At 32.4% G+C, this 15,343-nt stretch overlaps 1 protein-coding gene across 26 annotated transcripts in view; it reads right to left on the bottom strand.

Moving 5' to 3' along the window:
- DGKB (diacylglycerol kinase beta) overlaps positions 1–15,343 on the bottom strand; it is a 764,643-nt gene that overhangs the window by 185,058 nt on the left and 564,242 nt on the right. For all 26 annotated transcript variants that reach the window (XM_005550071.5, XM_065542255.2, XM_065542256.2 and 23 more), the window contains 2 exons: positions 11,978–12,068; positions 5,346–5,541 (listed from right to left, as the gene is read on the bottom strand). In XM_005550071.5, coding sequence (XP_005550128.1) covers positions 5,346–5,541; positions 11,978–12,068 — 287 coding nt within the window. The remainder of the gene's footprint in view (positions 1–5,345; positions 5,542–11,977; positions 12,069–15,343) is intronic.

The following is a 15,343-nucleotide window of genomic DNA, read 5'->3' as shown; positions in this document are numbered from 1 at the left end:
ATTTTATAAACCAGTAAGTAAAAGAGAAAATTGAAATTTTATTTGTGCAAATCCATTTTAGGAGTTCTAATTGCTAACACTCTCAATACAATCAGTCTGTGAGAGGCCAGGCACAGTGGCTCATGCCTGTAATCTCAGCACTTTGGGAGGCCGAGGAGGGTGAATCGTGAGGTCAGGAGATCGAGACCATCTGACTAACCCGGTGAAACCTGCCTCTACTAAAAATACAAAAACAAAATTAGCTGGGCATGGTGGCAGGCGCCTGTCCCAGCTACTCTGGAGGCTGAGGCGGGAGAATGGTGTGAACCTGGGAGGTGGAGCTTGCAGTGAGCCGAGATGGCACCACTGCACTCCACCCTAGGCAACAGAGTGAGAATCCGTCTCAAAACAAAACAAAGCAAACAAACAACAACAACAAAAAACCCACAATCAATCTGTGAGAATATGGATCTATTTTGATGAGGACAATTGCAATGCGATAATCTCTTATTTTTCATAGATTCCTGCACTTTGTTTTGGTTTTGTGGTATTGGCAATATCCTGATACACACATATATATAATTAAATAGTATGAATGTGTTGCTTTTCAGCCATATTGAACCATTCTGTTTCCACTACCGAAAACTGGAATAGTTGGACTTGGATCTTCAAAGCTAAATCAATTAGAATAACTATATTGATTCATATTCCTCGAGAGGTCCTCACTCTTGGTTAAAACATACTTTTCAAAAGTATCTTTTTAACGGAATTTTTCACCTTCGACAAAACAAATTCATGACATAATGATACTTGCTGTGTCATTGAATTGAATTGAACTGCAAAGCTTCAATTAGTCAAATTTATTTTATTCTGTGTACATACCTGAAATGCTCCAATGTCATTTGCTGGCTCCTTACATGCAGTTGTGAGCATGTTTAAATCTTCTCTGATAAAAGTGTGCTTGATATATAAGCAAGTACAAAATTATTAATATTTGGGGGAGTTAGTTAACTGATACAATTTCTTTATGAAGAAAAATACATCTTATGGTGGTCCACATTTTCATTTAGGTATTGTCACTTTGTTTTCATGTACACTGATTGCCATATGTTGTTTGGTGCTTGTGACATGCCAAAGTAGCTGAATTTGCTGGCCTTTTAATTGCATGTGGTTCCCATGCACTGTAGTGCTAATGTGCCCATTTGCACAGTATTTCTCACGAAATGTGCAGAAACATATTTTTAAATGTCCATTGCAGATCGACAGACTTTCCAGTGAATGCCAGTTATTCATTTCTTTATATGCATATATATACGTGTGTGTGTATGGGTATGTATAACTATCTATATATTCATCTACCTATATAGAGAGAAAAAAGAGGAGGAAGAGAAGGAGGAGAAGTTGTTTTTGTCTAGTAACACAAGTTAATGATTTGATAACTGTTAATATGATAAATATATTTTTTATTATAGATTTTTTTTTTTGTCCCAAAATCTGGCAATGAATTTTTTGTTACATTTATTACAGAACTGCTGAAGAATTGCAGTTATAACTCAGTGGAATACAGTTTGAAAAATAATGTTTTAGCTGAAGGCCTTTATATCTTTTAAAATGCAAATACCTCTACTTTCATCTGCAATCAGTCATTTATCCATTAATGTGAATGAATTTATTAGACATCTTTCTGAGTTTAATTCAGAAGAGGGGGAGAAAAAGATGAACTCAGCCACTGAAAGACATGGGAAAGATCGAATGTTAAGGCTAAGAGAACTGAAGACTAATTTGGCCTAGTTTACAGTTTTGCTTCAAGACTATGCCATCTACATATAATACATTTATTTGTATTTACAATCACATATGCACAGAAAGAAAATGTCTACTGCATTAGTTGAGTGCGAATGTGAATATGTTTCAGAATTGCATCCTACTATTTTAGAATATTTTGCTGGAATAATGTAATTAAATGAATTACTTATTATTTTGTCAATTCTAAAGTAAACAGTAAAATTTCCAACCAATGAACTTATTGAAGATATTCTGATTTTATTATGTGAGTGTCTTCAAAGATTGCAAGCAAATAAATTATGCATAAGTCCCAGATTATGTATGGTTTAGTATAAATACGGACTTAATGATCCAAACCTGATCTCATACCTTTGGACTATGATACTTCTTTAAATTAAAAGAGTAAACTTAAAACAAATTAAATCCTTTTATTAAATAAAATAAGTACATTTATTACATGAATTTAGTTATATGCTTCCCCCATTTTCTCCCCTTCCAAAAGAAACTATCTAAAGTTTATGAAAGCAAGTATCTATTTCAACAGTGTAAAAATTTAGTTGAAACTTCTGATGATTTTTTACAGAGGCATATGAGAAACAGTGTTAGTTAATATTTTAAGAAAGAACAAGAAGAAAATTACATTATTAAGTTTTTCATTTCATTTCATGTATCTTCTAACAGTGAAAGTTATTAATTTTGTTGTAAGTTAAAAATGAGTTGGACTAGAGCCATATTGGCCATATTCATTCTAAAGTCAGTGCTTATAATAATTTTGTGTGAGTTTGAAATACATTTAAATTTGAAATACTGATTGATCCTCACATTTAATACTATTGCTTTTTGTTGTTGTTGTTGTTGTTTTTTAGAGACAGAGTCCTTGCTTCATTGTCCAGGCTGAAGTGTAATGGCTCAACTATAGCTCACAGCAGTCTTGAACTCCTGGGGTCAAGGGATTGTCCCTCCTCAGCCTTCTGAGCAGTTTGGACTGTAGGCCTGTGCCACCCAATAGGTGCTATTCCACTTCCTCCTTTCCCAGTATGTTGCCTAGGCTGGGCTTGAACTCCCGGCTTCAAGTGATCCTCCTACCTTGGCCTCCCAAAGTGTGCGGATTGCATGTGTGAGCCACCATGCCTGCCCTATCGCTGTTTTTATATCAAGAAATTGAAAACAAAATCAAGTGATAGAAATATTACTATTTAGGAAAGGGGTAAATGTGACTAACTCAGTAGCAAATTTTGTTTTTGGCTATTAAGCATAACATTGAAGAATTAGCAGAATAAATATGAAATCAAAACTTAGAAGCATTCTGAGATACTTTTGGTATTCTGTTGCAAAATATCTCAAAGTGAAAACAATACTGAAATCGCTAAAAAGAAAAGACTAATATATTACAGGTTTTTAAAAAATGATCAACTCAAAAGGTCATTCTTGGTTCTGAGATTATATTTCTCCTGAAATAATACTAAATCAAAACTATAAGCTAGTCAGTTAAGTCAGGGAACAAAAATTGAGCCTAGCATACTTCTGTTTTTGCTCATATAATGACCTTTGAAACCTCTCTGAGCTCTACTGTTTTTTAACTTTTTCCCATCTGTGTACTGAGAAAAATGTATTACTGAGTCACCAGGCCTATATATTCCCACTTCCTCATTTCCCAGTATTTATGGGAAATTGGTTCTAATAGTTCCACAGTAGAAAGAAAGAAGACAGAAAGGGAAGAGAGCGCTTTTCCAATAGTTACAGGCGCTGACAGCCTATGACAATATTTGAGTCTGGTTTGTCTGTAGTTTATTCTAAATGTGTGTTCCTGAAAAAAATCATACAAAGGAGGGTGAGTGAGCCCAGGTAAATGACATGTAAGCAGCAGCTCCAGAATGTACAGACGTGTTTGGGTGAAGCACAGTCATGTATCTAAGAAATGTTTGGCAACTCAGTGAATGTAGTTGGCAGCTGAGCCATTGAGAATCAATTTGTATAAGTATCAGGAATGTGTAGAATGACATACCAACAAGTATTGGGATGTAGTGACCAAACAGAAAACTTAACCTGGAAATTATTTGGTATATATTATTTAGTAAAAATAGTTTTAAGGAAGGAAGCGAGGAGTACATATGTGGTACGTAATAATATAGCCTACACGATTACAAAAGAGTTTTTTAAGTTTGGTCTTAGTATGATCCTTAAGCTAATTCCAATACTTAGAATTTTTCACTACCCTTTTAAGAAATCTAATTTTATATTTAAATGTATATTTAAATACAAATATAAATTAATGTCAGTAACTTCTAGAAATTATAATTATATTTATTTTCCTCCTCTAATTCATATAGCACAAACCTCTCATTTTTTCTCTATATTTCTCCTTCAAAATATTATTTTCCTCCATATTTTCATGCAGTTATATTTTGAGTATATAATTTTTAATTGATTTGTTATAAACTTGCTTGTACTAATACAGTTCTCCAAGATTGCTTACACATTTTAAGGGCATCAAAACCACCTGTCATTGGCAAGCTGTGATAAGCATTTCTTTCAAGAGAATACCTAACACTTTCTCCATCAATCTTTTTCACTTTCATGGTACCAAATTTTATATAACAGAAGTCACTGCCTGTTACTGAAACTTGAACCAGGTACTCAAAGACACCAAAACATAAAGCTATTGTCCACCACCATAAAGCCCACCAACCATTTTCTCACTTTATTCTATTTCATTTTTTAGTAATTTATTTATATTAGTCTATTAACACTGAAATCTTCATATTTTGTCCTTGGTGCACTGAGCTGAGACAACATGTTTTCATTTCTCAGTGTCATCAATAGTATTAGGTAAATTCCACAAGGTAAAAATGATATTGTAGAATTATATACGTAAACTATTGGGACATGATTAGTTATCAGAATATCACATTGATATCTTAGTTTATAAAATCTTTAAGAATTAGCTATCATGTCCCAATGAGAACTATATTATAACAGAGTTGAAAATTTTCCCCCTAATTAGTATAGTCTATTTTTTTAGGTTTTTGCTCTCTGTTTCCCAGATCCCCTACTTGTTGTTACTAACTTTCTGGAAAAATTCAGCAGACAACCAAAATTTATCATGGGATAGTTAAACATTCGGTTATATGTAGTACTTAGAACAACAGCTATGTAAAATACCTTCAATCTCATAGCCTGACCAAAGCATAAAAGAACAAAATCTCTTATAACACAACCTTAGAAAAGCCTTAACTAGGTCCTTATTCCAGCATCTCAAATGTCCTATTTAAGACAATCACATTTCAGAAGAGCTTAATGTACAATATCTTCTATTTTATTATCCATGAAATGCCCCAAATGTATTTTATTTTCTGTGGGAACAGCTATATACAAAGAATAATGAAAAATGTAGCCAATTTATACTTGAGTTATAATCTATTGTGATATAAGTTAATCACACATGGGTATCTCATAATATGAAAAATACAACTGTAAAAAAATATATATTACTATAGTGCAATGGAAAACTCTTTACTTTTAAAGAAGACTTTGAAAGCAGGTTAACAATCAATTTAAAAATTACTTGTTAGAAAACTGACCTTGACTTGCAAACTTCAACTCTTTGGCATCTGTGACGGTGGTCCTTTTGTCAGACCCTTTTTTCTCTATTCGTCGATGGCTTCGTCTTTTCTTAGACTCTCCCCAAAGATTGGATCCTCCATGCATGCTTGGTATATTCAAAATAGCAATTCCTTCCAGAGAGATGTTTATTAAATCTATCTGTACTCCATCACACTGATGGGTAAAAAGAAAGAAACAGAAACAGTATCTTTATTTCCCTGATTTCTTCTTTTTCATTTCCTTATCTTTTAATAAGAGCATTGAAATCCATAATGTTGTCATTTCCGCACAAGGCTTTCAAGAACAGTTAAACGCTTACCCTGAGTCAATATAAAAGATGAAATAGCCCCTAACATTAATCAGTTATCTCTAGTAGTCCTTAAAAATGATCAAATTAAGTCACCAGTATATCTTTGTTTGTAGAAAACCTCTGGGAGAGACTTGTTAGTATCTGCATATATATTTGACTAGCTGCAAGTTTCTAATGTATTACACAAAGGTTAATTCTGGAAACTATGGTCAAATTTTAGGAAGAAATTGTGATGACTGCCCCTATTTAGAACACACTGCAAGGTACTATTGGGGGAAAGTAAAGAAACAAAATTGATGCCTCCTGGTCTCACACCTTTGGGGCAGAGAAAGAAGTAGCTTAAAAGACTTTTGTTTAAAAAAAAAAAAGTACAATTCAAAACAGTGATTCTAAGAGATTTCAATCACACTGAATTTACCAAGGATGACTTCTTGGACTAGATGAAGTCCTAAGCAGATGTCAAAGGCCATGAGAGGCACAGTTGTCCAAATGAATATGGAGGACCGGGCAGATTGAATGAGGGAAATAGGAGTAGCAGTTAAAAGACCTTCAATCCAGCATGATTTTATAGCTGCTGCAAAAATGGGTTTTAAAAAAAAGAAGGTTAATCAGCCCAATTTTTCTTAAATTCCTAGTGACAAAACACCCTGGTGATTATGAAAAATGTAAAATTCACTAACAATGTTTTGTTATATTCAGAGCGGTCACTTTTTAGTTTTTTGGATTTTCCATTCATTTCCATTAATGGACATATATGGACAGTGACAAGACTATTCTGTATTTTTAAAATTACTATTTATTCATTTGTCTTCTCTAAAATGCTAGTTATTATTATACCTTCTAGAAATTATCCCATTTTCAATTATAAGTGAATATGAAAAGAGATAAAAGCACTTTGTTTTTTAAAGAATTTTGTGAGGGATATGCATTTCCTAACTGAAATATGTTTGCAGTGGCGTTATTTCATTTGCCATGTCTTAGTACAGAAAAAGCTATTGACACTAACTTCATCATTTCTCATGGCAGTCATGATTTTTGAACTCAGAAGACACAGCGTTCCATGAAAATGATGAAAAACAAACAAAACAAAACAAAAAAAGCCCTCTCTTTTTCCACATTCGCCTCATCATACTGAAGCTAGGATTGCATCTTGTTCACCGAAAAATAAAAACTGTGAAATAAAGAAACACATCTTGAGACTCCTTGGCAGGGGTAGAAACAAATTCTAGAGAAAGTGCCAAGTTTTCATTTAATTTGTTTCAATGAGGGCGAAACCAAGATCTGGATGATGCTTCCCTCCCCCCGCCCCCCCCGCAGAAAGCAGTGCTTTTTTCCTCCTTTTCTTGTGCTAAATTAAGATGATTTCTTTTTACTAAAGAATTCTGGTCATGTGTATACTCACTTACCGCTATATATTCTAGATAAACAGATATTAATTTCATAATTAAAAGTAATCTTGTGTAAATACCCTGCAGGCCTCAATGAATCAAACACATACTGTGTGTCAGGCCTCCCACTGTCTTCAAGTGGAATGTACTGGCTGGATAATTAGATAGTACATATTTTTTAACCTTATTTGCATGCATATTATATCTTTTGCACACTGACAAGCAGCAGTAACAACAAAAGTCAGATTACCACAGGGAATTCCCACAAAGAAGTCTTCATTCCTTATAATTTGCAGCCTAAATTAAAATAATTTGATCTTTGACAAGGATGAAATGTCAAGCAGAAGGGGGTCCTCTACAAGCCACGGCCTGTGGCTTCTGAAATCTGCCTAATTTATGTCAGTCACTTCTTAATACATATTTAAGTATTACACGAAAAAGATGATAAATATGCAATCTGACACCTTTGGTATTTCCCTGCTGTTAATTTATAAAGGTCTGGCTTCCCCCAAACTGACTAAAATCATTTAAATAACAGAAGAATCATGAAATAAGCTGGAGTCGGGGCCTGGCTTCCATTTTCACTCAATATTGAACACAGCAGGTAGTACACTAAGACAATTATTTGACTAGGCCTTAGAACCCCACTGTGACAAGTTACTTTCAGAATTAGTGAAGGAGGATTCCTTTGTTCATCTGCAGAAAAGGAGAGCATGTTGCAAAGAGGCTTCTTTTTAAAAAAAAAAAAAAATTGAACCAGCTGAGTTACATGTGACAATTGAAAAACATCAGTGTATGCCATTATTCATGTTTTCACTCTTCAGAGTCTTGTCATGTTTAGTTTTAGGGAAACAGAGTAAGTAGCTCTCTGAGAAGTGAAAAAAAAATTCTGAAAGAGTCGCAAAGAACAAGAACTGATGAAGAACATTGACGTTCCTTTGAGAGCAGGACAATGTACTTAAATAAATTGCTATTTATTAATGATTTGTTTCCACTTGTTCTTGACCCCAGGCTACCTTCCTCTGTTTGCTTTAACATTATGTTCATTAGTCTGGAAAATTTCAGTGCTGGTTCTGATGGAGACCAGTAATTGTAGCACACCAGTTGAGTGCATGAAAATAAAAGCTGAGGTGAAGGCTATGAAATATAAACAAGTTATATTACTGTGTCAGATAATATTTTCATTCCTTTTGAGATTTATGACTTTTAAAAAGGTAGCTACAGAGGAAAAGAATATAAAAGCTTAAAAGCTAACAGCCTCAGTTAGTCAATAAATCCTGAGTATTTTTATAAGGTAGAAAAAAGGTCGTTAACATATAGTACTATGGGAGCTATTTATAGAGTGCAAGGCTGTGATGCCATTGTCCACTCTTTTCAGTTTTAGAATGGAAGATCTTATTCCAGAGACAAATTTATCTAAAAGAAAAGAAGACAGTTTCAGTTTTTCTGCCAATGTGTTTTAATCCATGAATAAATGAGTCCTGAGTCACATTGTACAGAGGTGTTAAAAACAAGCTTTATATGTGACTTTAGTGTTTCAGATCCACTTAACATGTCAGTTGATAGGACTATTTAAAACATGTGAAGAACTTTGGAGTATGGATGGTAAATGTGATGAGATACAATTAATGATAAACTGTAATTTTTTTCCATAGTGGGTCTGATTCTATGTCTATATCAGATAAAAATTTCTATTTTTACTAGATGAAACCTAAAACATTATTTTATAGGTAATTTCGGTATTAGGACACATGGGGCAGAGACTGTGCTTGGGAATTCTGGCTATTGCCTTTAAGAACTCTGTTTTCCAGGTTACTGAGCAATTGTCTTTTGAATCCTGCTAATTTATTTTGTGTTTTTGATGCTACTCATGCCATTTATTAATTCTTGAGATCATTTAGGTTTCTAGGAGTATTTAATAATTACAATAAATCAGTATTTTGGGATGGAAATTCTAGGCTTTAAAATTTACCATCTTTCCCAGTCTCCCTGTCAACCAAAAGACTGAAATATCTATAGAATAGGCTTTCTTATTCTCTCATTAACTTTGCCCAGTACCCTGAGCAAACTAAACATTCATGAACTCTGTTATCTTCAATTCCAAATGCTGACCTGAGTTTCTTAGGCACACATTTCACCCCCACCCAAATACTTTAATATAAACATTGGTTTTAAAATATTTTCTTGTAACTTTAAAAAATTTATTTTTATCTTTTGTAATAAAGTTAGAAGATAAATGAATATCTTTAAAAAATTCTACTTTATGTATCATTAACTCTACATATATGTGTAAATATATATATTTTTCAATCAATTTGCTCATTAGATTTAAAGATTGTGGCAGCAACATAATTCTTATTTCTCTTAAATTACTGAAGAAAATGTTTATCTCTGCAATGGAGATATAATAGTATCATAAGGTTTTGATGAAGACTAAATCAAATAATATATGTGCATTGTTTAGCATCACCTGTGAAGCAGTTAATAATAGGTAAATCTTAACTATTATTCCATGATATTCATATCAACCCAAATGTTTGCCCTCTTTCAAAGGAACTCATATGTGAAAGAGAAATAGTAAATAAAAAAGACACAGAAAAGAGAGTTTGATTTTGAAAAAGCTGCCTATAAAACACGTTATCTATTGCTGGAGGTTCTGTTTTTACTGAAGTAGTTTATTCTGTTATATATTTTTCAAACCATAGTAGGTATAATTTTAGGACAAATAGGAAGCAACAACAAACAGAATCAAATCTTCGAATTGCTGTTTTTGTTATATTTAATTATAAACTAACCTTGAGGGTAGAAAGGCATATTCTGCTAATATGATAGACAGGATTCATTAAAAAGTGAGCAGAGAAGCAGATTTTGCCTTGCTATTCACACACACACACACACACACACCTCAAGATATGCAAAAATACAAGGGGGCATGCACACAGTGCCAGCTGTGATTTATAAATATTATGTAATAGCACCCAAAATAAGCCAGGGATGCAGAGCTAGAAGGCCAGGCTGAGAGAGTAAGTGGAAACAGCACTCCAAGAAACATTAACTTAGTTCTATAGGCCCAGATTTCTTGGAGAACATTCTAAATAGTTTAAGATCTCAAGCTCTGTGGATCAAAACCACTTAATTTTATCATCATTTATCACATTACAAATCACCATTTTCAAATGTATTTTCCTTCAAAATATTTTGCTGTAAATACAACACTTAAAGATTTTTGTTCGTTTGTTTGTTTTTTTACTTTGTGACACATAGAATCTTATTTTATAGATCAATGGCTTTTCAATCTGTGCTCAAGGGTAGAATAAAGTAAAGGGAGGTGCAGGAGGATTCAGGATCTCCACGTACATTCAACCAAAGCCATACTTCTAATTTTTCTAAAACTTTTCAGCTTCTGCTGCGAATTGTATTTGAGCATAATTTTTGAGGTTAAGAAATACTCAAAATCTAGTATATAAAGCAGTTTTTTAAAAAAATAATGATTCTCAGAGTAAAGGGGGAATGTATATATTTTATTGAATATATATACACATAAATATTTATATGTATATAACAATACATATGACACATAACTATATATACTAAATATTTAACTATGTAGTTATATGTCATATATAATATATAACTAAATATGTAACTGTAGTACATATATAGTAACATAGATATACATGTATATAGTTATATATGTGTTATATATATCATTTTTGTATACAGTTATATGTGTACATATATCATACCTATACACAGATATATCATCCTAAATAATAATAACAGAAAGTCCATGTTGAACCCAAATCCTTCACCTCTGTTATTATGTTCCTTTCAAAGGTTATGATCTGATCCCATTATGAAGGGTTTGTTTCCATTCAGTGACCATCAATTCTAATACGTAATTATATTTACCAATCATGATGAGATAAAAGTGCTAAAAGGTTACACCGAGAGTAGTAGTATCATTAATAACAGCAAATTGGAAAGTTAGGATAATGAAGAACCTAGTCAGGCCATTATGTGGTCCATAACTACTTCTGTTTACCAAACTTATTACCTGAATATAAGCAACTAATGATTTAAGTATCAGTAGCAAATTTTTGCATTTATTTTTAAAATGAAAAGCGTTGAAGCCAATGTTTCTTAATTTATATCAACTAGTCATTAAGTGTTCATGTTTCATAATTCTGTTCTTTTGGTTTTGTCTTTATCATTTATCAAAATACAACTTTTCTTTTTTCTTTGACCCCTAAAAATCTCTCAATATAACGCATTTTCTTTTATAATATTTCTCCAAAATTTTGAGTCCTACAGTGTCTTTTTTTTTCTATAGACCTATTTGCTCCAAGTCTTTTTAAAATGTGTCTTTTCTTGCTATCTTTGCTCTCTTTCTTGGCATTTCCACTTTCTATAAATGTAATGGGGAAATGGCAACCTTGGGAACTGAGAAAACCTAGTTAATGAATGGGAATGGAATGGAAAAGTATACTTTTTAACCTTTATTCATAAAAGTAAGTACAATTTTAGCAAACTGTGTTTTAAAGGTTATATGATATTGAGACCCGAAAATAATATTTTTTATGTATTCTGCAACTTTTTTCTTTTCAGCTGCTTTTATCTTACACCTTTCTAGCTGCACTATGCCCAGTAACAACTGCATCGATTTCCAAAGTTGTGTTCCACTTCTCATTCTTTTATACTATCATAAAACAACCCATATCTACACTTAACTTTAATATGTCAGATAGTGCTATATTCCAAATGAGTGAAAGAAATGACAATTTAAAATCTTGAGTAAGTCTCTGTGGATTGCTAATATATATTTCATTCCATGGGCTCCAATGCAAACATACTAACAACCAAGCTCAAGCCATTTCATTGTATTACAAAAGAGAATTCATTTTTTTCTTACTTCTATTTCTACAGATTCATGTAGCTTCTTGCAGGTGGCTGAGAAAGTTTCAGATGTGCCAAACTCAAAATACCAAAATTTATTCTTCATTCTGAAAAAGAAAAGGAAGAAGCACCTTAGACAACTATCAATAACAGAGGGATCTTTTAAAAAATGGTAACTCTGTCTTGTGTTATAATAGAAAAGGTCTGAGGACATGTGACATCTAAAATGTAATAGATGGTCATATAATTTTCAAAGCTTTAATGTTGATGCCAAACTGTATGATGGCCTTGAGGGGATTATAAGAATGTGTTGATCTAGCAGACTCAAGTGCACCTTTAATTTTTTATTGGTTCATCACATTTTAAAAAATGGTTTTAATGCTCATGATTCTTAGCTTGTTCTTAGGCAACAAGTGAAGAGTGTGCAATAGTGGGAAATTATGATGCAGCATAAAGTATTTTTAGTTATTTCAAGAACTAATATAGAATAAAAAAAACTAAGAATATAATAATATTATATCAATAAAAGTTGCAAAGAAAATATAATTAAAATAATTTCAGTATTTAATCTTAAAGTAAAAGACTCAAAATTTATTTTCTTCTATGACTTGATGATATTTTTGGCTTTTTATACGAGGCAATTAAATTTGTTATCACTGAATGTAATTTTACAAAGGTCAAATAGATTTTTATATTATCTAGTATTGGATTTGAAACTTTGTTCTTGTGAAAAAATGCAATATTTGATTATACATAATTCTAATAGTGATCATGCCCTCAATTAGAAGACAATACATGTAAGTGACAGACATTTTCACACATAGAAATGAAACAAAGAAGTTTTTGTTATGGTATTCGAGTATGTTTCTCATATCAAATTGAAGTATTCTGTTTGACTTATAAATATTGATATCTGCTTTTTACATTAGAATGTAAAACATTTTGAAAATTAAAAAGACATTTGGCAAGGGCCTTACTACTTAATTCAAGCCTATTATTGGTTCGGAAAATGACATTAAACCTAATAGAGTGCTTATTATTATGCTATGTTAAACCCAATAGAGTGCTTATTATTATGCAGAGTTATCTGATACAAAATTATAAAATACAAAGTAATGTTATATTATCTATCTAAACATAGTCAATAATGTTTAGGCTCTCACAAGGTTTTATTTGCTTACAAAATTCACAATCCCTTCATGAATCAGTCATATTCAGGCCAGTAATCTGAAGGTCAGTATAAGTTTCATAGTATTCTAGCACTACGAATCTTTAATCTTTTCTAGAGAATATTTGACTTAGTTTATGGCCTGATTTCATATACGTGAGCAGATGTAAATAGATGATAGCTAGTGAGATCGGTAGGAGGTAAACATTTAATGACAAGATCTATGGGCCTGTATCTACATATGCATCTATATTAAATTAATGTAAATGTCTATTTATAGAATCGATATTCTTTTGTAAATTTATACACTGAAGTCATGTAAAATTAAAATATTTTACTATAGAGATTTATCATTCTGATGAAAAACATATCATTCTGTAGATGGTGAGAAAAAGATTGGTTTATACAAAGAGGTCTGAAGACATTCTTAATGAATACGTTATGACTGTTGGAATAGTCTTTCTATATTCAGCAATTTCCTAATAACCTTTTTGTGTTATTCTTTTCTCCAGATCTTCCAGGATTCATTCATTCATTCAACAAAAGTTTAATGAGAACATTCACTGTGTTAAGCACTAAAGATACAAATATAAATGCAGTTACCTTTGTCCTCAAGGAGCTCAGAATGTTATAAATTTATCGGCATATCAGTTTGTTAAGAGAGGCAGGAAGGTAGTGGAGAGAGTATGCCTGGACATGTGAGGCTCACTGGGATCTTGGTTATTATGTCCGTTATTTGCCAGGACTGAGTCTCTTCCCTATACTGTCTCAAAACCACAATTAGATATCACCTCTTTTTTTTGTTAGGATGGCTATTTTCAAAAACACCTCAGATAACAAGTACTGGCAAGGGTGTGGAGAAAAGGGAACATTTGTATACTGTTAGTGAGAATATAAATTTCTATAGCCATTATGGAAAACAGTACTAAGTTTCCTTAAAAAATTAAAAAATAGAACCACCATATGATCCAGCAATCTCTCTTCTGTATATATACCCCAAAGAAATGAAATCAGTACCTCAAAGAAGTGTCTGCACTCTTATGTTCATTGAAGCATTATTCACAATCACCAAGATGAATGAACAACCTAAGAGTCTGTCAATGGATATATGTACACACACACACACACACACACACACACACACACACACACCCCAGAATATTATTCAGCCTTAAAAAAGAAGGAGATCTTGCCATTTGTTGCAACATAGATGAACTTCTTGGACCTTATGCTAAGTGAAGGAAACCAGAACATAAAGACAAATCTTGCATGATCTCACTTATATGCAGAATCAAAAAAAGCCAAATACATAGAAGCAAAGAGTACAACTATGGTTATCAGGGGTCAAGGATGGGGGGAAATAAGGAAATGTTGGTCAAAGGATACAAACTTACAGTTATAAGATGAGTAAGTTTTGGAGACCTAATGTACAGTATGATGGCTATAATTAATGTATGGTAGCAAGAGGGAAAATAATGTATTATATATTTGAAATTAACTAGAAAAGTAGATTTTAAGTATTCTCACCACAAAAAGTTACTTTATGAAGTGATGGATATGTAATTAGCTTCATTGTGATAATTATTTCACAATATATGAAAACATAATGTACATCTTGAATATATACAATTTTTATTTGTAAATTATACCTTAATAAAGCTGGAGAATAATAAGTAGACATTATTTTGAGATAATTTTAAATTCAGTTGCAGTTGTAAAAAGTAACACAGAGGAGTCCAGTGTACCCATTACAGTTTTCCCCAATGAAAATATCTTGCAAACTAGTACAACAGGACAACCACAGTGCTGACACTGACACAGTCAAGATGCAGAACATTCCCATCACCACAAGGTTCCCTTAGGTTCCCTCATATTGCCCTTTTATAACCACATCCACTTCCACTTGCCCCCACTCCCTCCTTTACTCTGATGACCACTAATCTGTCATCCAGTTCTATATTTTTTTTTATTTCAAGAATGGATATAAGTGGACTTATATCATAAGCAAATTTTGGCATTTGAATTTCTCACTTAGATTCATCCAAGTTGTTTCATGTATCAACAGTTTCTTTTATCACTGAGTAGTAGTATACGGTATGAATGCATCATAGCAAAGGACTAGTATTTAGAATATACAGAGAACTCTGATGATTTGACAGTAAAAACAACCCAAACAATTTAATTAGAAAGAAAGAAAAGACATAAACAGACATT

Source organism: Macaca fascicularis, chromosome 3 (assembly GCF_037993035.2).
Source record: "Macaca fascicularis isolate 582-1 chromosome 3, T2T-MFA8v1.1".
In the NCBI taxonomy this organism is placed as follows: Eukaryota; Metazoa; Chordata; class Mammalia; order Primates; family Cercopithecidae; genus Macaca; species Macaca fascicularis.
This window is presented reverse-complemented; position numbering and strand designations above follow the sequence as displayed.